Consider the following 24,339-nt stretch of genomic DNA (forward strand, 5'->3'; position numbering starts at 1 on the left):
CAAACAATAAAATAGAACAATACAAAAAATATTGGTTTTTGCACCTCAGTTCTCTGAGTGGTAAGAAATTTCAGTGGTATAATACTTATCCAGACTTGGTAGTCTTTGGAGTGAGGTCACAGGAAGCTTATGGTCGCTTGTATTATACAGGTTGATCCTAGGTGCATTAAACATTCTGACAGATGCCCCATGGTTTACTGCTCTCATGTCAACAGCCAACGTTATAGATATTCCCAGAGCCAACTCAGCTTTTTTATTCTCTCATTCTGCCAATCCAAAACTGTCAGTTTAGGCTTTTACACACAAATGGTTTGATGACATCAACCCCAACAAAAGAGAGAAGATGTGGAGTGGGGAGGGTGAGAGAAAGACCTGCTCTCTTTCTCCAAAATGGCTCTCTCCTTCCAGAACATCTTCCAGTTTCTTAGTTATTCTGGGCCATGTGTTATACTTTTGCCAGGACTATTAACAAAACCAAGACTCTGACCAGGTGTGCCTCAGTCAACCTGCAGTGATAGAAAATCTGTTCAAAGAAATCTTGGAGGCAATCACTTAGCTTAAGGGGAACCTAAGAGAACATTTAGTCTAACATGCAATGCATAGCAATACAATAAGATAAATGTAGCATTAAAACATTGCTTTTAAACATGATACTAAGATTTCCTGTTTTATATTGTAAACCATCTTGGAAAGATTATGGTTTTGAAAGGCAGTTTAGAAATATATTAAATAAATATACAGAATGATCCAGATCGTGTGTGTGTGTGTGTGTGTGTGTGTGTGTGGGTTATACAGTGGTTTAACTGCTGCCTCCTTAAGTACAGTGAGAACTACTCCTTCTCTCAGAGAGGCCAAAACTGCCTCTGAGGTCTATCCATATGGCAGATGTTAATAGCCAGGAATTGCATGGATCCAAAGAGCAGGTGGGTGTCAAATATCTAAATAACTCGTCCAAATCATCAAGCTGCACAAGCTGAAATCTAAGACAACATGGTTAGATGGAATCCTGGCAGCATCCATCTCAGTATGATGGCATCCAAGTTGGAATGAATGTGAGCAATTTAGTGTGCAAAAATAATGGAAATTGCTCACAGCAGCTTTTGAGGGTTCTGCCTGATTTCCTGATCCTACAGAGAACATATAGATGATGTAAAGCCTAAAACCTGATAGATTAGGAGAGTGAGTGGGAGACAGCTTTTGAGGAACTATCCAACTCAGTTCCTACTCATAGGTCTTCTCACCTCTCACCCTGTAATCATCACTCTACTTTACTCAGAGGCGGAGTGAGTGAGAGACAACCTGACTTTGTGAAAGCTTTCTCTCTCAGCTCTCATAAGTATTAGATTGTAAGCCTATGTGGCAGGGTCTTGCTATTTACTGTTTTACTCTGTACAGCACCATGTACATTGATGGTGCTATATAAATAAATAAATAAATAATAATAATAATAATAATAATAATAATAATAATATTAGTCCCACCCCAACATGCCCCTTAGCCCTCTGTTTAGTATTCCTTCAAGAGACAACAGCACATACACCCTCTATTTTCAGAAATCCCTTTTTCACTGGGGTCTGTGACTGGTTTCTTAGTCTTGTCCCCACCCAAAAGAGCAATCCAAAGAGGAACCCTTGTCTTGTCCCTGAAGAAGGCCTGCCCTGAAATTATCAGTTCGTAGCTGAATGTTTTTGCTAGCCTCACAAGTGGCACCTGTAGTTTCTGAGTCTGCTTTCATGGCTGCACTGTGTGACAAGCTGTAGTTCTGTGTGACAAGTAACAGTTAGTCCTTCTCTGCACTTTCCTGTGGTTTTAGAGGTCCCGTGTGAAGGACTATAAGACTAAAGGCATATGGCTCGTGTCCTTGAGGTTGCTCTTCTGACAGGCACTGGCCTTATGTTACCTGGGAGGGAAGTGGAAAACAGCATCAGTCTGGAGATCCAGTCAGCCTTCAGTCAGCATCAGGTATTACATGTGGTGCCCTCACCAAACTCCACTCCAGTTGCCTCTGGCAGATGCTGGCTATGGGGAGAGGGGAGGGAAAAATCTAGAAAATTAGTATAATCCAAGAGTACCTGGATTTAATGAATAGAGTGCCTGGATTTAATGGAAGTGTAGGGTGTTGTACTAAGCATTGATTCTGTTTAGCTCTCACATTTCAATGGAACTTTCACATCGGCACTACTTGAATTTGTTTCTTCTGGAAACAAAGCCCTATGAAGAGAGACTGAAAGAACTGGGCATGTTTAGCCTGGAGAAGAGAAGATTGAGGGGAGAGATGATAGCACTTCAAATACTTATTTATTTATTTATTTATTACGTTTTTATACCGCCCAATAGCCAAAGCTATCTGGGTGGTTCACAAAAATTAAAACCATAATAAAACAACCAACAGGTTAAAAGCACAAATACAAAATACAGTATAAAAAGCACAACCAGGATTTAAATACTTAAAAGGTTGTCACACAGAGGAGGGCTGGGATCTCTTCTTCATCATTTATTTAAAAATCCTTAAATAAAAAATAAAATAAATCATCCCAGAGTGCAGGACACGGAATAACGGGCTCAGGTTACAGGAAGCCAGATTCCGGCTGGATATCAGGAATAACTTCCTGACTGTTAGAGCAGTACGACAATGGAACCAGTTACCTAGGGAGGTTGTGGGCTCTCCCACACTAGAGGCATTCAAGAGGCAGCTGAACAACCATCTGTCAGGTATGCTTTAGGGTGGATTCCTGCATTGAGCAGGGGGTTGGACTCGATGGCCTTATAGGCCCCTTCCAACTCTGCTATTCTATGATTCTATGATTTCTTCTACAGTTGTATTTTTGATGACAAGAGTCTAAGTTTGAAGAGGAGAATCGCAGAATGAGGAGGTTTTGATCTTTTGAATCTTAAAGTTTATTGAATCTTAAAGTAATTTTCCTTCAAGGTCATAAAAATTCTGTTAACTCTAGCCCATCTGTGATCTAATAATGAAAGATAAATTATTCTATATTTCTTAAGATGTATGTAGCACCAGAGATTGGCAATAGGAAACACATTTTCTTAAGCATAGCAAAAGGAACTTTAAACTGAAAGGTGGAGGGGCAACAGGAAGGAGAGAGAAATTTCCAAGCTTGACAAATACATCCTGCTTAATGTGTGAACATGCACGGAATAATTGTTCCCTCTTTGAATATATACGCGAGCATTTCTCTTAAAGTAGAAGAAAGGTTAAAATGTCAGTGGAGGAGAGCACAGTCATGCACTGATGCAAGAGTATATGTGATCTTTAACTCGGAAAGGGTTCTAGGAGAGCATTGTTCATGCTAGTATAGTAACTTTCCAAAGTGTTACCAGATTGCTTCTGTTGATAATTTTGATTAAGTGCAATCACAAGATTGAGCTCAGACTTTTCTACTGGAATATTCAAACAAGAAGGCACTAAAGTTTTTGTCAGATTCACGTAGTTGGCATATAGAACATAGGAAACTGTCTTGTACTGAGTCAGAGCTTTGTTCTATATAGCTCAGTCCTGTTTTTAAAACTGACTAGCAGCAATCTTCCACCGTTTTAGGCAGAGGTTTGCCCCAACCCTACCGGAAGATGCCAGGGACTGAACCTTTTGCATACAAAGCATGTACTGTATCACTGAGTTACAAGCCTTCTCTCTGAATAGATGTCATAATTTGTTTCTAACTTAATAAAATAATCTGTTTGCTAGCTTTAAAATGTATGACTCTCGCAACTGTTTTGTGTATTTTGTTTCAATTGTACACTATATATTTATTATAGCAATTTTGTCCGGCCCTTTAGCCAGAAAAGGCTCTCAAGGCGGCTTACAAAAACAATTCTTAAGCCAGTCCCTGCCCCAGGCTTACAATTTAAAAAACATAACACAAAAGGAAAGGGGATTTTGAGGGAGGAGTAAAAAAAAAAAAGAGAGGCAATTTAGGCACTAGATTCTTAATCTGAGAACTCTGGTTATTGGACAGTTCAAAACTTAAGAAAAATAAATGAGTATATACATAAATATACTAGTACTGGGAAAGTAGTTTGAAAGCAGATTCTTTGGGCCAGTGCATGTGTCGTACTCATAATTCTCTACTATGAATTATGATACCAGCTCTTTTGTAACATTTTTAATGCAAAACTCTCATGTAGGTGATAAAATGACAGAACAGCAGTGAATGAGGTATGGATAGGTATTTCTGATCATTTTGGTTTATGAGGCTAGCATCTGAAAACCTATGATGCACAGAATTAACAAGTCACATAATCCAATTTGAATGTAATTTTTAAGAAACTGTTCATTTAGTCTAGTACTAGATTCCAACAAGAGCTATTACAAAGACCTTATCACATTGCAGTTACATGTGGTCCATAAATCACCCAGCTCTCAACTGGAAGACTTGAATGAAAGTTGCATCTAACAAATAGCCTGCAATGAAGCCATTAAAGCATAAAAATCTGTATTCTAAGCCATAGTAATGTTCATTAGATCTATTTTCTGCCACATAATATTGTGTATTTCAATTCCTGCAAGATGATTTCCATTTTAAATGGACAATGTGTGGGGTATTCAATAATTTATATATCAACATAGTTTCTTCAAAGTACATAGAATGGTTGGACCAGTCTGTTTCTATAGATCAGCCTTTTCTAATGTGGTGCCCTCTAGACATTTTGGTCTACGGGATCCATTATCCCTGACAATTTGCCAGGGTGGCTAGGACTAATGGGAATTGAAGTCCAAAATATCTGGAGGGTGCCACATTGTGGAAGACTGATTATTTCTGTATTTAAAACATTTCTATACCACCTTTCTAGAAAAAATCAATCGAGATGGTTTACAAAACATTTAGTAAACACAAATCACAAACAAATGGGAACATAGTATAATGTTAAAAACAACCATAACAACAATTTAAAAAGCCAAATTAAAAGGATGTGCCTTCTGAGAATATAATCTCCTAATTGTAGCATTTGCATGATAATGTAATTAAGTTAAAATGAAGTATTATACAAGAACCCTCAAACATTTGTTGTAATTTTGACATAGAATTTTCAAATGGGGTATAGTTAGCCAAATCTTTTTCTTTTAGGGAAAAGTATTCCATGAATCTGGCATCCGTGTAAACAGGTATCCAGGTGGAGGGTTCATTTCATATATGATGATATCTGTTCAGGGCAGTGGAAGTGGCACACAAGCATAGCCAGCCCTTTGCTGAGTGAAACGCTTGGGGTTAAACTAGATATAACTTAATTGAATGAATGCATGTTTTTTTTGTTATGTAAACGCAAAGCTCCATTGACTTATGTGGAATGTACTTTTAAGTAAACATGTATAGGATCAGACATTGTCCTGTCTGAACATGCATAGGATTGTACCCTTTGTCATATTTATAAGTCCATGGCAGTTGCTATATTTAAGGGCTGTGTATTGTATGATCTATTATTAAAATGAGCATTTGACAGTTCTAATTATGACTCTCCTGCCTACTTCTGATCATAACTCTTTATCATAATGACTCTTTGTATTAAAACTTAACATCACTTTGAAAGATCTGAAGCATTCTTAGAATAGCTTCATGAATCTTCTGTTCCTGATGAATCATATCTATATTTTCTGATAATAAGTTTTTTGAATAGTGTTTTTTGGGGGGGGGAATTTAAACTCTTTCCCTCCCATTTCTTATTTTTTGAGAACAAAACCATTTAAAAGATACTTTATGCAAGAGAGCAATATACCTTGCGTTTTTTTGACCAAGACCAAGAACAAGAACAGGAGCTCTTAATTAAACTTGAAATATCTAAAGCTAATAATAGACTTTCTGACTGACTCACAGGGTGCTCTAATATGCATAATTATAATTGAATTGCTCTAGCTGCACTTCCCACCAACCCAATATTATAACTTCAAAGGATTAATTGGGTATTTTTAAGTAATTAAATCATGAAAATGTTAGAAAAGGGGGGAAGAGGAAGTGCAGGAATCAAAATATTTTAAAACTTGTAGTTTAACTTAAGTCTTTCAAGCTCACATGTTTTCTTGTTCAGTTCCTTATTTCACTCTCTTCCATGGTAGATGAAGATGTTAATCTTTTCTCTATTCTTTCATCATAATAAGACTGAATGCTATTTCACATGAGTCATTCTATATACGTAAGCTATTTTAGTTCATCCTTATCAACAACTGCTTGTGGTCTATGAGAAGAAAAGGAACACTTGTTGAAATTGGGTTGAGTTGATTCTGGTCTTAACTAATATCTATATCAGAGATTGTAAAGAGAAACATAATACTCCAGAAAGCACTAAGATATCCCTCTGTTGTCCGAGTCTTTCAAACTATCCACATCTTTGGGAAAATGAACAAATTTAGTCTTGCTCTAAGATGTTCTGGTGGTGTATTTGGTTCTGCCTGCAGTGATTATTATATTATATAGACAATTTATTCAGTACATTTTTTTTGTGTTCATGGGAGTTGTATTGCATAAACTGAGGCAATGTGGCTTACAAGATTGCACCTGGCATTTAATAAGGCTATCACATGTTTCTACTAGGGGACAGTAACAATTCTCTCTCACAGGTCTTGTACATGGTTACAGAGAGCCTCTGTCCTAAAACAGCTGCTCAGCAAGCAACAACAGGCCACATAACTAAAGTTACAAACATGGGGATTAGACCCTGCAGCAAATCCAGATGCCAATTCCATCCCCATGTCTATTCTGGCAATGCTATTGCAGAATCCAGTGGGGTGCTTACATCTCTGCCAATTCCCTTAGGCTCTGCCAATTCCTGTCTGATGCTTGCTGAAGGAAGATTTGGTACATTCAGGACAATTGGAAATGAGCAAAACTACTTGTTTCTGGAATGGGGCAGTTTGGTAGAGCTCACATAAGGGACCTCAGTTGACCTGCCCCAATTGAGAAAAAGTGTTTCTGCTAGTTTCAGGGCTTTCTTTGGGAAGTGCTAAATCGCTGTTGCACAAGCAGGGGGCTCGCTCACACAATGGAAGTGGCGGGACCCACCACTTGCACACCGGAATCAGGGTAGCGCAGGAGAATTTGGTGCAGGTGTAAGTGCCCCATTGGTTCCTGCCCTAATAATGTAATCTACAACATCGGGGGTTAATTCACATGCTCATTTTCCAATGTGATATGTGCTATCATCTTCCAGCAATGCTCTTCTGCATTCTACATAGGACAACAGGACATTTATGCAAAAGAATAACTGGACGTTAGAAATGCCAGTATTAGAAAAAACAATGGGAGAATATTTCAGCCTTTCAGGACACTTAAAGTGGCTATTCTTGAACAAAAAAAACTTCAAAGGGAGACTAGAATGAGAGACTACTGAGAGAATAAGAGATTTTTTTAATCACACTACATTTGTTGATTATCTTAAGCAATACCATGATGTTTGTGTTATCAGCAACAACTGTTTTGTGTATGGCCACTGATAATAACATAATTGTCACTGCTGCATTTTCTACATTATATTTACCTACCTACCTCTGCCACGTGTATATAGGCCAGGATAACAGCTCCTGCACCTCATACAGTCTATAAAAGCTTATGATATAATAAATGTATTAGTCTTTAAGATGCCACAAAACTCTTTGTTGTTTTTGCCTCAACAAACTAACATGACTACCTGCCTGGAAATTATTTTTCATGTGCTTTGCAACTTTTACAGTGTACGATCTTAACTCAATATCTCTTGATACTTTGTCAAACTGATAGATGACCAAACTGCATCATACTGATGATGCATCAGAGGCTTATGTTATCTCTTAAATTGTCATGTGAAATAAGGTACTCTGTCACTTTATACTATTTTTTCTCTGGTCTTTTTGTTGTTGCTTACAGTTAATGTAGACTAACACGCCTTATTTTTTCTCCACAGTTTTGGCAAGCAATCTGGAGGAAAACGAGGTTGCGAGTGTATTGTATTGGAACCTTCTGAAATGATTGTGGTAAGGGTAAACCTTTAAAAATTGATTCTTGGAGTCTTTCATGAGGCAGTAGGAGTAGTGTTGGTCATGTTCACTCGGGCTGTGACTACAGAGGTTTCTACTACAGATCTGTGCCATTCCCTGATTTGTTATATTTACTCTTAGGCACTTCTTACATGAATCAAAGTTTGAGTTAATTAATGGGGTACCAGAATAGCAAATACTGCATATTTATCTATTATTTATTTATTTATTGCATTTCTATACTGCCCAATAGCCAAAGCTCTCTGGGCGGTTTACAAAATTAAGACAATTCAATTATAAAACAACAATATAAAACCATAATATAAAATACAATATAAAAGCTCAACCAGATAAAAACAGCAGCAATGCAAAAAGACAAATTTAAAATACAAATTAAAAACACCAAGTTAAAATTAATTTATAGACTGTTAAAATATTGAGAAAATAAAAAGGTCTTCACCTGGCGTCTAAAAGAATATAATGTAGGTGCCAAGCGAACCTCCTTAGGGAGCTCATTCCACAGTTGGGGTGCCACAGCAGAGAAGGCCCCCCTCCTGGTAGCCACCTGCCTCACTTCCTTTGGCAGGGGCTCACGGAGAAGGACCCCTGAGGATGACCTTAGGGTCTGGGCAGGTACATATGGGAGAAGGTGTTCCTTCAGATAGCCTGGCTCCAAGCCATTTAGGGCTTTAAATATTAATACCAGCACTTTGAATCGGGCCCGGACCTGGACTGGCAGCCAATGAAGCTGGAAAAGGATTGGCGTGATGTGATCTCGCCAGCCAGTCCTTGTTAGTAAACGGGCTGCCCTGTTTTGTACCAGCTGAAGTTTCTGGACCGTTTTGAAAGACAGCCCCACGTATAACGCATTGCAGTAATCCAAAAGAGAGGTTATGAGAACATGGATGACTGTAGCTAGGCTATCTCCATCCAGATAAGGGCGGAGATTATGAATTCTGTTCACCCTGTACCAGTGCTTCCCTATCCTTGTTAGAGATGCCTTGCTTAACATAAAGCATTTTAGATGCACTGCCACAATATCACACTACTGGCTCATAATCTTCTTATGATCTACAGATATCTTGAAAGATACTGATAACGAATATGTTTATCTTCCTGTGCTTTGCATGGTGCAGTTTATTTTTATCCTATTCCTGTCACTCATTAGCTTAAGTACCATATAATTTACAACTTTTTTTTTTGGCCTTTTGGCCTTTCTTCGTGTTTGACAGATTGTGTGTGTGCATATCCTGGAGTTGTCCTCTTCCAAATATTTAAAAAGGTATCAACAGAATTCTACAGCATATTCACTGAGCATAGGCTGGAACTTTCAATTTGAAGTATAGAAAAAATGGATTAAGCTACTCAGCTGCAAGTGTAGTTCAAAAATAAAATACTTTCTTTTTATGGATCTTAATCTCTGTTTTATAAAGAGGTAGGGAGGCTTCACTTAAAAAGGCTAATTTATAGAATGCCTTTCATTTTTTAAGAACCTAAGATAGGGCTTATGAAATCTGAGCCTTTCAAGTGTGCTTTAATGGCTTACTGTACAGTGCTGATGCTTTGATATATGCCTATGACCTATTATTATTTTTTAACTTCTTTTGTGTCTTGCCAGCAAGTTCAGGTTAAAGCTGGATCACGTAAGATGTTATTGAAAATATCAGCAATTTTATTTTTTCTTTGGCTGTATCGTTATCAGTTCTTACATGAGAGATCATCTCCTCTGTATGAATGGCTTTTTTTAAGTCTTTGCTTTCTTGAAGTCAAATCCTTTTACTGCAGTTACCACATACTAGCTTTCTGATCAATGTTTTTGTATTACCCATTGATCTAGCCATTTCCTCCAAGATTTTTATATATATTCTTTGTCTACCTCTACAAAAGGGAGACATGTACCGATACATTTTGATATTCTTTCTTGGAATGTATAGCTTGCAAGCAATCATGTTCAGTGGTAAGACATTTTTTTATTTCTACATCTTTTAATTCTAACATATTAAAAGGCATTGACCTTCCCTTAATATTAAGAAGTTCTGCTATGAGAACGCTCATTCTTACCTTTCAGTGATTTTACTATTTATTTGTTTTATTTTTACCACTTTTCTAATAAAAAACTGTGCTCAAGATTGCTTAAAATAATATAATATAGGTAAATCCAGAATTATGATTAAAACATACAAACAAATGAATTAAATACACAATTACAGCAATAAAAGAAACAAACCACCCAATCAGTTAAAAGCCCCTCAGCAGCTAACCAGCTTACATGCCAAAGGCCTGAAATACCATGAATAAAAATGACTTCACCTGTAGTTGTATTTTAAGCTATTACTATGGAATAGCTAGGAAATTTCCTCCAAATGATTCTTTAATTCCACATCCTTGGTGATTTTTTTGCTTGTTTTCAGGGTTTGGATTATGTTGTAAAGAGGGAAAACTAATAAGTATAATGCTGCCCCAAAACAAGTAAGATAAGTTGTGCGACTGCCAGAATTCTTCTCAAAAACGTTTTACTACATCAATAAAAGTTTTTCATTGCTTCTTGATCTAGAAGCCCCCTGCTATTGCATCATATAATTTACATCATATAATTTACACAGACTGCTTTCCCATCCTCATATCTTCCATGCTTTATTGTTGAATTTTGTGACTTTGGGGAATTACTATTTTTAACCCACCTGCTTCTTTTCCTTCTTACCCTTGTTCTTTCTCTATTTCTGAACACTTTTCAAAGGCAGTCCCACATAGAGCACGTTGCAGTAATCCAAATGGATGTTGTTAAGCATGTGTGTGTCGCTGTTGCCAGATTTCTCCAGTTATTCAAATGCACTTCTGGACACTGAAACGTCAACATCCAGGTTCAGGATTGAGTCTAGGGGGGGGGCGGAGCTGGCCGCCTGAGCAATGGCGGGTTTCTTCTGAGGCTCTAAGCGGCGTTTGCCGGAAAAAGCAATTATCTCTCTTCTAATGGGCATAAATCTTTGAGCAAACGACAGAAAATGATTATAAAAGTCACAGGAGCTGGAAAAGCAGAGAGATTTGAAGAAGGGAGGTGAGATGATTGATATTTAATACAATGTCTGTATAAACGGCAACACTATCGAAACCGAAAGTAACACTGACGCAGTTTAAAAAGAAGGAATTTATGCTTGCTGGACATTGATTTGTGTTATAACCTTTCATTCTTATCTCACATGGGAAAGATTGAAATGCTGGCTTTGTAAGGTGGAAGTTGTTGATTGGATTTATTGGCGTGGTGAGAAGGGGGGGAGAGAAGGTGGAAGAAGCTGCATTCGGCATTCGGTGAGGGAGATGTGGGAAGCTGAGAGGCTGCGAATGATTAAACTGATCCCCTCTAGTGAATGCTGTTGTGAACTGGATATTCCCCTCCCCCTCATGAAGAAGGAAAAAGTGTTTGATATATAACAGAGAAGCCAGCATAAGTTGCTAAGGAAGGGAGTTACACTCTAAGATTTATGCCCTACCCAGAAGAGTCCCATGCCTAACGTTAAAAGAAAGATCAAAAGTTGGGCAAAGCTCAATATACAAAAAAAGAAAAAGAAAAAAAAAAAAGAAAAAGAAGAAGAAAAAAAAAAAAAAGAAACCTTCAAATCATAAAAAAAGGAACTTTCAAATCATAATTTGGCATACCTCTCCCTCCTGGAAAGGACAGCCCCTGGAGTTGAGCAAGATGAGGAAGATAAAGACCCAGTCCCTTTGGATACAAAACCAAATAAAGAAAAAAATATGACTGAAGGAGGAGAAAGTGGTAGTAACCCTCCCTCGTTGATGGAGATCAGGCCCATTATAGCTGAAAATAACATTGTTATATTTTAAAAAAATGGATCAGCATATGAGTGAATTTAGACATCAATTGTGTATTTAGCGGATAAAAAGGCGGAAAATTCGGATAAGATCAAAAAGATAGAGGCTAAAGCGGATTTGGACCAGAAGAAATAAGAGGCTTTTGAGAAATCAACTAATATACAATTTAAAGAATGGGTACTGTGATCGATTGCCTTGGAAGATTAATCTAGTAGATCTATTTTTTGAATAAAGCAGCTAAAGGAGTCGCAGGGAGAAGATCTTAGAGAAATCATCGTGAACTGGTTCAAGGAGCTGATGCCTGATATATCAATAGACGGATTGGATCCGGATCGAGTCCATCGTGTGGGGGGGGCAAAACCACAAAGGGGCAAGAGACATTTTGGTGAAATTTGGTAATTATTATAAAAAAGAGCAAATTATGAAAGAATTGAGATTTAAGAATCAGATATAATATAAAGGCAAACCAGTGCAAATTTACAATGATCTTTCTCAACGTACATTAAATTGGAGACGTAGTCTTAAACCAATAACGGAAACATTAATGAAGAATAAAATTCCTTATGCATGGGGTTACCCGGTTTTTTTAAGATTTACATATGGGAGGAGGGAACATAGAGTAACCTCATTGGATCAAGGTAAAGATTTGCTGAAGAGGCTGGGTCTGGATGGGGAAGCAGATGGGGCTGGAGTGGGTGGGGGAGGGAATGAGGCTGGGACATCTGGAGAGTAAGAGAATTGTTAATTATGTTTGGAGATAATTGCAAATAAAAATGCTAATATAGAAACCTGCCGGCCAGGCACAGCACTGCCTCCCCCCTCCCCCTTTAAAGTAGATGGCTGGAGTACTAGACTCACGGGGATATGGGGGGGGGATTAGAGTGGGGGGGTGGGGAGGGGGGGAAGGTAGGGGAGGAGGGATTGGGGTAGGAGGGTGGGGGTTTTATGTATGGAGTTTGTGTTTTTATGTAAGCAAGTTTGAACTGCTGAGCACAAGGGATCGGAAGAGATTTCAAAAGGGTGATTATGGATAAAAAGATAAAGGTATCAACACTCAATGTTAAAGGTTTAGGGGCAGTCGTGAAAAGGAAGAGAATAGAACAAATGCTTAATAAAGAGGGATCAGATATTATAATGATCCAAGAGACACACCAAGGCTCCGAGAATTCGAATATGATAAAATTAAAGTGGCTAGCCTATTATGAAAAGTCATTAGGGACATCAAAAAAAAATGGAGTGGCCACTTTGATTTCAAAAAAAAGTGGGTTTACATTAGAAGAGGTAAAAAAGGATGATAAAGGTAGATATCTTATGTTAAAAGGTAAAATTGAGGGAAAGGTCTATACTTTGATTAATGTTTATGCCCCAAATGAGAGGCATAGAGAGTTTTTTATAAAGTTGTTTAAAGAAATAGAAGAATTTAAGGAGGGGTATGCTATATTAGCTGGGGATTTTAATATGGTTATGGATAATAAAAGAGACAGGTCAAATCCCACTAATGCTGAAAAGAGGAACAATATGACTATATTGAATAAATTAGTAAAAGAAAATGATTATTTAGATTCGTGGCGCTTACTTAACGGGAATAGGCCTGGATTCTCATACTTTTCCCCAGTTCATCATACATACTCCAGGATAGATCATATATTTGTTTCAAAAGACTTTGCAACGAGGATTTGTAAAATGGAAATGGGGGTAATAAAAGTAACTGATCATGCCTTGTTAAGTTTAGAATTTACAGTTAAGAAAGATTATAAAGAGGCATATAGATGGAAGTTGAACACAAAGATATTGAAATACAATAAAATAGTAGATAAAATTCGGAAGGAACTGTCGGAGTCATGGGAAATTAATGAAAAAGGAGGAACAGCTGGGTCAGTCATTTGGGACACCATGAAGGCTGTAGCAAGAGGAATCTGTATTAGAGAAACATGTAGTTTAAAAAGACAACAACGTGCAGAACAGGAAAAGTTAGAGATAGAAATTAAAAACTTGGAGGAAAGATATTGGCGAAGTAAAGATAAATATAAATTAGTGGAAATACAAGCTAAGAAGAAACAATTAGAAAATTTAAATATAGAAGAGATTCAAAAGAATTTAATGTATATGAAAAGGGAATATTTTGAAAACAGTGATAAGAACTCGAGGTTGCTTGCCAAGCTCACACAAAAAGAAAAAGGGAGGAATGGGATAGAAACGTTGAAAGATAGCCGAGGGAATTATTGTCATGCAATGAAAGCTAAAATAAAAATTTTTCAGGAATTTTATCAGGAATTGTACAAGGGTAAAGAAATTCAACAAGAAAAGGTGGAGGAGTATATTGGAAGGTTTATAAAGAAGGAAATAAAATCAGAATATAAGGAGTTAATGGAGTCAGTAATAACTCAAAGAGAAGTTGAAGAGGTTATTGATAAGTTAAAAGTGGGTAAATCACCAGGAGCAGATGGTTTGGGTCCAGAATATTATAAGGTCTTCAAAGATTGTTTAGTTCCAAAATTAATGGAACTTTATAATAGGATATTATCAGGAGAGAAGATACCCGAATCATGGGAACATTCAGTGATAATTCTGATCCCAAAACCAGATAAAGATTTGACTAATCCCGATTCTTATAGACCTATTTCTTTAATAAATCAGGATGCTAAAATTTTTACATCTATTATGGCCAAACGACTAAATAAATTTTTGGCAGAATATATAGGAGCAGATCAATGTGGGTTTGTGGTAGGAAGACATATGCATAATTTAGTGGGTAGAGTTTTAAATGTAATAAATGTAATAAAAAAAGCAAATATTAAGGCAGGTATTATGGCATTAGATATTTTTAAAGCTTTTGATTGTGTGAGCTGGCAGGCACTAAAGAGTATTATAGATAAATTGGGATTTGGAAATAAATTTAAAAATGTAATAGAACAGCTATATTCCCAAAATACGGCGGTAGTGGTGGTAAATGACGGACTTACTGAAAAGATACGACTAGCCAGAGGAACAAGACAAGGATGTCCGCTCTCGCCGGTCCTTTTTGTAATGGTTATGGAAGTTTTGGCGAAGGCACTAAGGGAGGATAAAGAATTAGAAGGAATTGGAGAGGTAAGGGAAATAAAGCTAAACATGTTTGCGGATGATACTTTATTGACCATTAAGAATCCATTAAGAAAATTAGAAAGAATTAAATATCAGTTGAGGGAATTTGAGGAAATTACAGGGTTAAAAATAAATTGGTCTAAATCAGAGATGATGTTGTTTAACTATACTAAGAAGGAAGAAAAGGATTGGGAATTTAAGGGAATGGAATTGAAAGTTAAGAACGAGATTAAATATTTGGGAATTAAAATTACAAAAAATCTAGAGAATTTAGAAAGGGAAAATTTAACGAGGTTAAAGAAGGAGGTACTAGAGAAATTGGAAAAATATAAAAGATTAAATTTATCTTGGTTTGGGAGAATAGCTTTGATAAAAATGAAGATATTAGCTAAAATTAATTTTGTATTTAGGATGTTACCTATAAAAATATCAGAAACCGAGATAAAAAGTTGGCAAAATATTATTAATAAATATTGTAATGGAGAAAAGAGAGCAAGAGTGAATAAAAATAATTGGTACCTAAGCCAAAAAAAGGGGGGAATGGGTCTCCCAAACATAAAATTATACTACGTAGCAAATAGATTAAGACATGTTGTAGAAGCAATTATGGGAGTAGGAGATTTATATTGGATGGAAGAAAAAATCATAAGTAAGGTAGAGATGAATCTGGAGAATGTTTTTTTTAAAGATGGAGGAAGAAAGTGGGTTGGAAGTATAGATAATCCACTCCTGAGGACTCAATGGGAAATTTGGAGTAAATTTAAAGGGAAGCTGCTTCCGAGCAACTCTCCCTTAGCACCGATAATAATGTTAAAGAATTTCCCAGAGGATCTAAAGGGTAGATTATGTAAAATATTAAAAGAGAAAAATAAAATAAAATTAAAGGATTGGGTAAGAGATATTAAAACAAGAGAAGATATGGTAAATTTGTTAAAGGAGAAGAAGCTATCTTGGCTAGAATATGGTCAATTAGAACAATGGAATAAAAAGTGGATTAAAGATAATAGAATGTGCAGAAAGATGACGAGGTTTGAAGAATTAGTAGTAAGTAAGGAGAAAGGAAAAGGAAGTAGTATAGTTTCAAAAGGATTAATGAGTGAAATATATAAAATATTGTTAGAGAAGGAGTTTAGAGAGAATACAGAGAAAATGATTTGGGAATCAGATTTGAAGATACAAATAGGGCGACAGAGCTGGGAGGGACTATGGAAACAAAGAGTGTTGAGAAGTTTATCAGTAAGAATAAAGGAGAATTATTTTAAAATTTTATGGAGGTGGTACCTAACCCCGGTTAGATTGAATAAGATAAGTGATCAACATTCAGCAAATTGTTGGAGAGGATGTGGGGAAAAAGGAACGTATTTACATATGTGGTGGCAATGCAAATATGTACAAAGATTATGGAAGATGGTGTTTTCAGAAATTGAAGAAATAGTGGGAATGAAAATAGAACAAACACCAAAAATAGCATTGCTGTCACTATTTGAAGATATAAAGTGTGGAAAAGGAACTAAAGAGCTGATATCGAGTTTGTTGGTTGCAGCACGATTGATGATAGCTAGGAACTGGAAGATCCAAGGGGAATATTCTATTGAGGAATGGTATAAAGTAGTATGGGACATAGCCATTAATGATAAACTGACATGCAATATTAAGTGGAGAAAAGGCGTAACTAAAATAAATGAGTTCGAAGGAATCTGGAAACAGTTCCTAGTGTTTGTGTTTACTAAGGGAAGTGGGAAACCACCAGCAGAAGAAATGATTAGATTTTGGACTCAAGAATGATCCCGAGGTGGGGGGTGCACATTTATGTTAAGAATGAAGATGTTGTAGTGTGATAAGGCATATGTAATAGTTTTTGATATTTGTACTCAACAATTATTCAATATGTATGCAGCAGATATTTGATGTATTTTTTTTTCTTAATGTGTTAGTTTCAGTTATATTTTGGAAATGTTTATCTATGTTTATATAGTGTTGAAAATGAATAAAAATTATTATAAAAAAAAAAAAAAGGATTGAGTCTAGGGAATACACCCACACTGAAAACCTGAGTGTTCAAAGACAGTGTGACCACCATCCAGCACAGGTTGAATCCCTATTACCTGATGTGCCTTTTGACTGATCAGGAATACCTCTGGATTAGGCTTCAGTTTGTTCACCCTCATCCGATCCATTACTGGCATCAGACAATGATTTATAACTAAAACAGCTTCTTTGGATTTAGATGGAAATGAGCAATAAAATTATCATTATACCGGAGGCACCAACCCCCCAAAACTACAGACAAACGTGTTCAGCAGTTTCATATATATGTTAAAGAGCAAGGTGTGTGGGGCGGGGGGGGGATGGACAAGATGGAACCGTGGAACCATAGGCCAGTGGCAACAGTGTTGAATATGAGTCCCCCAGCACCATCTTATGAAATAGCCCTTCCAAGAAGGACCAGAAACGCCATAAAACAGCGTTCCCTTCTCCCATCACAGACAGATGGTCAATGGTATTGAAAGCTGTTGGGAAGTCTAGCAGAACCAACAAGGACATATTTCCCTGTGAGAAACCCAGGGCCTAAGAGTTTGGCTATACCTAGTTACAACAAGGTGATCTAGGTAGGTGGATTCCTACATTGAGCAGGGGGCTAGATTCAATCGCCTTTTAGGCTCCTTCCTACTCTACTATTCTATGATTTTATTATTCTATGTCATATAATTAGGTCAGATGCAAGATTGAAATGGATCTAGATAATTTGCCTTATCCAGGAATGCCTAGAATTGACATGCCACCATATGCTCCAACACTTTCCCCAAGAATGGAATATTGGAGCCTGGCTGCAATTATACAATTTGGTAGTAAAATTATTCACTACCATGACCCACTTGGCTAGTCCCCACTGGCCCCTTTTATAAGCCAGGAAGAGCAAGGATCAAGCACATATGTGGTAGCTCTCACCTTGCCAAGGATTCTGTCAAGATCCTTAGGCTATATAGAGTGAGAACTTTACATTATAGAGGCCAAAGTTATATCAACTAGACCTGTATAAACTATGACATCAAAGGAGATAAAGATACAAGCAATTTTAATTTCAAAGTGTTGTGCAAATTGGCTACCGTAGGCTATTGGGTCTACATTTTCTTCTCATGGATCAGGATGCAATGACTACTTGAAAGAGCTGTCTATGGGGATACAATGGTGGTGGATTACAATTTATTGACCACAGAGTAGGCCTTCAAATAAGCTGTAACCCATGTTTGGTTGGACTTCCTCCAATTGTTCCGCCAACTTCACTCTTAATCACCCTTATAGTTTCATTGCCTCCATTCCTGTCGGGGCCCAGCCCCAGCTTGGCAATGGGCTGTATGTTTTACAGTCAGAATCTGATCAGGAGTGGCTTGGAAGGTTTGGAGCCCAGTTAAGTAGTGAGAAACCCAGGACCTAAGAGTTTGGCTATACCAGTTATTCATGTAATGGCAAGAGGAAGTTGTGTCTGGTTTGGCCCTAATTAGCCTGTGGAATGTCAGAATAAATGTGAGCTTATCTCAGTTTTCTTAAAAGAAGGTAGAGGGGAATGAGGATTTTCCATCTAGCTGCTAGTGGTCAACCTTGAAGGTCATGCCTATAGATAAGATATCTAACAGCCTCTCCATGAAAAAATAGCAGAAGTGGTGGTGGGGTTCCAAAGTGACACACAAGTTGAGATTGGAAGCGCCCTGTTTGGCATAAGTTTCGTCCTTGGGCGCAGTTTCAGTCAATTAGATTGCTAGGAGGTGTGTTATTGCAGCCCACCCTTGTTTTTAAACTGATACTGATGGTGGGAGCTTTGGCTGGGAACATCACCTTTAATGCCCATCACATTTGGAACTTCCCTCTGTCTTAGTTGTGAGAAACACTTCTCACCAGGACATGGGCCACAGCTAGACCTAAGGTTTATCCTGGGATCATCCAGGGTTCGCCCCTGCCTGAGCACTGGATCCCCCTGTGTGTCACCTAGATGAACAGTTTTGACCCCTGGACGATCCAGGGATAAACCTTAGGTCTAGCTATGGCCTTAGTCTGTTTCATATGAATTGTCTGTTTGACCTGTGAACCATTGAGAACTCAGCATCAGCTATATGATTTCTGGAGAGTTGTAACCATTAAGCTTTTGCCATGAGAGCTGAGAAGGTTGTCTATGAAACCTAATTTGTTACAAATAAAAGTTTTCCTTGTTTCTGGTGCTTTATGTTAGTTTGCCAGGATTTGTTTGTGCCAAAAGATGGTCATAGGACAACTTCCTTCAAAGCCAGGGAGCTTGTTTGGCTCTAGTTGATGGAAGGAGACACTCAGGAGAAATCGTGATAACCCCCCAGACCATTTCTCCGTTCCCAAGGCTTGTGTTGCCATCATACACAAACATTTCTCTTTTGCCTTGTGTGGAAGTACCTTGTAGTTTATATCTTTGCAACACTTGAGATTTAGGGTACAGCCCCTTCCACTCCAGCGGAAGTCACTCCTGGTTTTTCCCTTGGAAGACAGTGAGGTCACACTGAAGGTTACCTTTAACACTGTTAGGGTGATTAGTCTTGTTCTTCTTATCGTTTGTCAATATCCACTCAGTAGTGGTTGTCCACCTACCCTCCCCAGCAGTGCTATTCTTTAATATTTGTCCTCTTTCAGACACCACCAGCTGCCCATTCCTCCAGTAATCATGGAACAACCTTAGCTCCTTATCTTTTCCCTGGGGATATAATGGCATTCTCTCTAACATGGAACAGAGCCGTGGTAGTTAAAGCCTTTTGCTGCCCCTCCACCCACCTTCATTTAGTATCTGGCACAGGGGACATAATGTGAGGACATAATGTGAATTGCATTCTTTTCCTGGATGCAATTTAGCATAGGCAGTCTGACTAGTGTTAGTTTATGAAGCTGTTCTAAAATTTACCTCCTTGAAAAATCCTGTAGCCATGACCATTATTTATGCAAGATAAATGCCTAAACTCGGTGTGAGTGGAGAAGCCACGTTCGATCCCCTACTTCAAAGGAGGTATTACTCAATTTGGGCAAGACATCTTGTTTGATCTTAGATTATTCATTTACATAATAAGTATTGCAGAATTTCAGCGTCGCTTTCATTCCTATTTTATAAGTGCAAGTTTAAGTAACTTCCTAATTTTTATTAACAGAATATCAAGAGCATCTTGCTAAAAAAGAAAGCAAATGATAATTAGTTTAACTTGAACTTCTCTTATAAGGCCTTTCTATTAATTTTTCTTAGCACTTGCAACTATATCTTAGTACTGAAACTTCCAAGATGTACAAGATGTCAATCAATTTTGACCTCATTTCTTGCAGTGTAGATTTTGTGGCATTGGCTGCTTCCCTTCAAAATCAAGAGAACTTAATCTGATGCTTGGGCTGCAAGGTTATATTTGTGTAGCTTAGAAAAGTTACTCACTCTACAGTGCCTAGAAGCATTATAGAACAGAATGCAAGACAATTTCTAACAAAAGATGTTTGTTATAGGGGGGTTTCCAGCTCCTCTGGTTACATTTTCAGTTCTATAGTACTGGCAATATCTGAAGGAAGCAGGTGGGCGTAGTTACTATAGTTCCTGCTAGCAGTTCATTGTGTTTGCTTTTCTGCTAACAAACATACTTAACCTTTTGCTTTTATAGCATTCAGACTGTATTTCGATTTAAAAAAAAAACATGTTCTGCTTGAAAAGCTGCTTTGCTATGGGTCCATAATTCCTTAAAAATAATAGTGTGTCTTCACAAGTGAACAAAATAATATTTATTGATTCTGAAGGTGCTAAGAACCCTCAGTTCTCACTGAAATATCTTGAAACTTAAGGTATTTTCAGGGTTTGGGTCAAATAGCAATGACATTGGGTACTCCGTATTAGAAGTGATCTGGAGAACCTTTATTTAGATAGCCACAGGCTGAGAACTTTGTCCTGAACAGTCAGGTTATGAAGAGTTTCACAAGCAGTTCTTTAATGTGTATTTTACAACTCATTTGCAACAAATAATTTTAAACATAGAATCAGAATAGGAAGGTATCTCAAAGATCATCTAGTCTAACCACCTGCTAATACAGAAAATCTGTTGTTTTAGTATCCCTGCTAGATAGTAATCCAGCCTCTGCTTAAAAACCTCTATGGCAGGGGTGGGCAAAAAAACCCACCACACATCTCTCAGTCTCTGCTGCCACTACTGCTGTTGCCCCCCAAATCATATTAATGCTGCTGGGAGACAAGTTATATACTTTCTGTGCAGGGATTGTAGAGGCAGTGGCATGCCCCCTGCCCCCCAAGCCCTGAAGGTTGCCACTCCTTCTCTAAGGAGAGTCCACATCTTTCTGAGGCACTTTACTTCAATGCTGAACAGGTTATACCATCAGGAAATTCCTCCAAAGTTTTGGTCCGTATCCCCTTATCATTTGAACGTATTGGTTTTGTCATACTCTCTGGTGCAAGAGAACATATCCGTTCTTTCATCTATGTGACAGCCAATTAGATTTGAAGATGGCTTCAAAGATACTTTTCACAAGCTACTAGTATAAAAGATGGGTGACATGCTCTGAATAATGCATAATATGTGGTAAGCTGTATTTGGTAACTCCCCTACGTGCTTCCTTTTGAACTCCAGGCTCTGTTATCACAAGCAGGAATAGCCTCTTGCATGACAACATTATATTACATAGCATTACAGCTAGTAGACCAGCTTGAGAAAAGATAGTTGTGGGTATACCCACTTATGTGGCAGTAGCCTAATGGTCTGAAATTGATGTCCAACAAGCGAGTATCACTTCAATAGCAGAAGACAAGAAATAAGAATCACTACTTCTCTCATAAATGCATAAACAAGTTCATCTTCCCTGTTCCTCAAACAAATAATGTAATTTTTTTTTATACAGCCCATCCCAAATTTAGTATTTTTAAATTCCATTTATTTCAAGTACCTGTTTAATTTTCCCTTTGAAATCAGTTGAATTTAAAAGTGTTTAACCATAACTGGATTTTACCCCTTGTGACTGATCCCTAATAATTGTTTCAAATACTGATTCCTCCTTTGATTGCAAAGAGAAACACAATTCTGTATTGGACCACCTGTTTTGGTAGAGTAGAATAGTGAGGCTCTTCTCCATTTTGAAAACAATAATCATCTAAGTGTTTTTGGGAATATCTATTTACTTCTAGTTTTCTAATTCTTGTCGTATTTCAGCCAGTTGTAGTGGTGGTTGCATCTATGGAAATAAATGTGTTCCTTTCCTTGGTACATGCCTTTTGCCTGTGTACAAAATACAGTTGCATTACTGCATAGATACGCTTGACAGTTGTTGTTTGTATACATGGATCTGTCTCTGCTACTTCCTGCTGAGATTTCAAAAGGAAATGTGAAGATAAAACTCGCTTTTTATAGCTTAAATGAGCATGAAGTGGAGCAAGTTGTCTGCCTGAACTAATATGGTCCAAAACACAATTTCAAAAACTTTTGACTTAACAATTTTTGGCTAAAGGTTAGGGCTTAACAATTTGGGGAATTGAACATTTGGACCATTTAAAACATTTTTTGCTTTATATTCTTGTATTATATTAATACTGAAATGTATTAGTGAGTGGTGACTAGAAATGAGAAAATAAATTGAGTGTGATAGTAAGAAATGGAGCTCTAGGTGGTTGTTCCTAATGCCTAATATTACAGTTTAAAATGAAATATTTCTAGTATGTCTTGTTTTAAAATAGAATTTATTCTAACCACGTCATTAACTTAGTGCTATTTACAGTAAGTAATAGCATAAATATGAAACTAATCAAGCTGATATATTTTACCCTGTAATTATTTAATTTTTTAATACAGAGTCTGAGTTCAATGAGTAGTTTTTACTGCTGGTGAGGTAGACTTGCTTAAGGTTTTTTTTAACGCTGTTTCCGGGAAGGAAACTGTGGCCTCCCAAGTCATTGTAATAACATTGACGACGTGTAGCTCTAGTTTCAGAAACATTCATAGGCTGATTATGACAAGCTCACGTTGAGACTTTCCTCATGAGTTTTTTAAGATTTCATAGACTTTCAATGCTATGGAAAAATTGGATGTTTAATCAGGCTCCTGAACATTTGTTCCAGGTGGATAACTCAAAAGAGAATGAAGACAACGTCCTGCAAAGGGAAGTGCCCCTTCGACAATCTCGGCGGAGGTTTAGAAAGATTAATCAGAGGGGAGAACGCCAGACCATCACTGATAATGTGGATGTTAGCAGCTACCTTTCAGTGAGTGTACTTCACATGTTCCAATCTATTTGCTTCACGTGTGTTATATGTGTGTTTTTTGTATGGCTGAAATGAAGAGGTGGATAAAATTAAAAAAGTAGATTTTGTAAGATTTGGAGCTGTAGATGGCTATTGAGATACAGCACTTCAAAGCCACTGTAGCTTTCTAAGAATCATGCTGATGTACTATCCATCAATGAAGTTTACTTCTGCCCAAAGTACGTTACTTAGACCATTTACTTATACATTTGAGCTGTGTTCTGGTTGTATTTTATGGAAGTTCAGCTGCCACCAAGAAAGCAAATGTTTGGGTCTGTTGATGTTTGTGTCTGTTGAGTGTAAGACCTTTGTTTATTTTTAGATGTAAAGCCAATTTTATTGCGAATGGCTTGGGACAAATAGCAAAAGCATAACCCAAATCAAAATATAATCCAATTACAAATCAAAATAAAATTCAGTTACATGTTTTTATGTTGCATAAAATACAGTTACATGTTTTGTTGCATTAGTGTAAACTCCTTAGAGATTTTATTATATTAAGCAGTATATAAGTAAAATAATGAAATAAAATAAATGTTTTCTGCTTTCTGTCTGATTAACCCTAAGAACTAAAAGGTAGGACTTACAATTGTTCAGGAAAGTCAGGTTGAAATTTGGAAAGCCTTTCTTTAAATTTGTTGATGTCTCTGTGTTAGACTTGTATAGTATCCTGTTATTCCCCATCTGCTAGACAGGCAAAAGACTTTTTTCGGTCCTATTGCTTATTGGTATGAATTACCAAATGCTGGAGATGTCTTTTTCTTCTATAAATATATATGCATCTACTTCTAGTCTTCCATCCAAATGTGTTTAACAAAAAATTGTGCTTCTCTTCAGCAACTTCACTGACTGACAAGATTTCAAGTTCAAGCTTTTATTTAATATATTGTCATGTTAACAGGTGCATACAATTATAGTTGTGTCAGAGTATAAAACCAGTATTAAGAAAATAATGGCCATATATAGCTTCAGCTATTGAGTGTTATAAAAATGCATTAAATAAATAAATATTTTATAATAAACGGTAAATATAAAACATATTGCATTTGTACCAATTGTAGTCTCTAACCTGTCTTTACAAGCAGCCCCACATACAGAGCATTGCAGTAATGCAGCCCAGATGTAACTAATACATGGGGTAACTGAAAATAGATTTATGTAGTCTTAGTTAACACAACAT

At 37.1% G+C, this 24,339-nt stretch overlaps 1 protein-coding gene across 11 annotated transcripts in view; it reads left to right on the plus strand.

Moving 5' to 3' along the window:
- RAPGEF6 (Rap guanine nucleotide exchange factor 6) overlaps positions 1–24,339 on the plus strand; it is a 163,359-nt gene that overhangs the window by 38,002 nt on the left and 101,018 nt on the right. For all 11 annotated transcript variants that reach the window (XM_063120721.1, XM_063120723.1, XM_063120724.1 and 8 more), the window contains exons 5-6: positions 7,888–7,957; positions 22,977–23,120. In XM_063120721.1, the coding sequence (XP_062976791.1) occupies positions 7,888–7,957; positions 22,977–23,120 (214 nt within the window). The remainder of the gene's footprint in view (positions 1–7,887; positions 7,958–22,976; positions 23,121–24,339) is intronic.

Source organism: Elgaria multicarinata, chromosome 3 (genome assembly GCF_023053635.1).
Source record: "Elgaria multicarinata webbii isolate HBS135686 ecotype San Diego chromosome 3, rElgMul1.1.pri, whole genome shotgun sequence".
Lineage (NCBI taxonomy): Eukaryota > Metazoa > Chordata > Lepidosauria > Squamata > Anguidae > Elgaria > Elgaria multicarinata.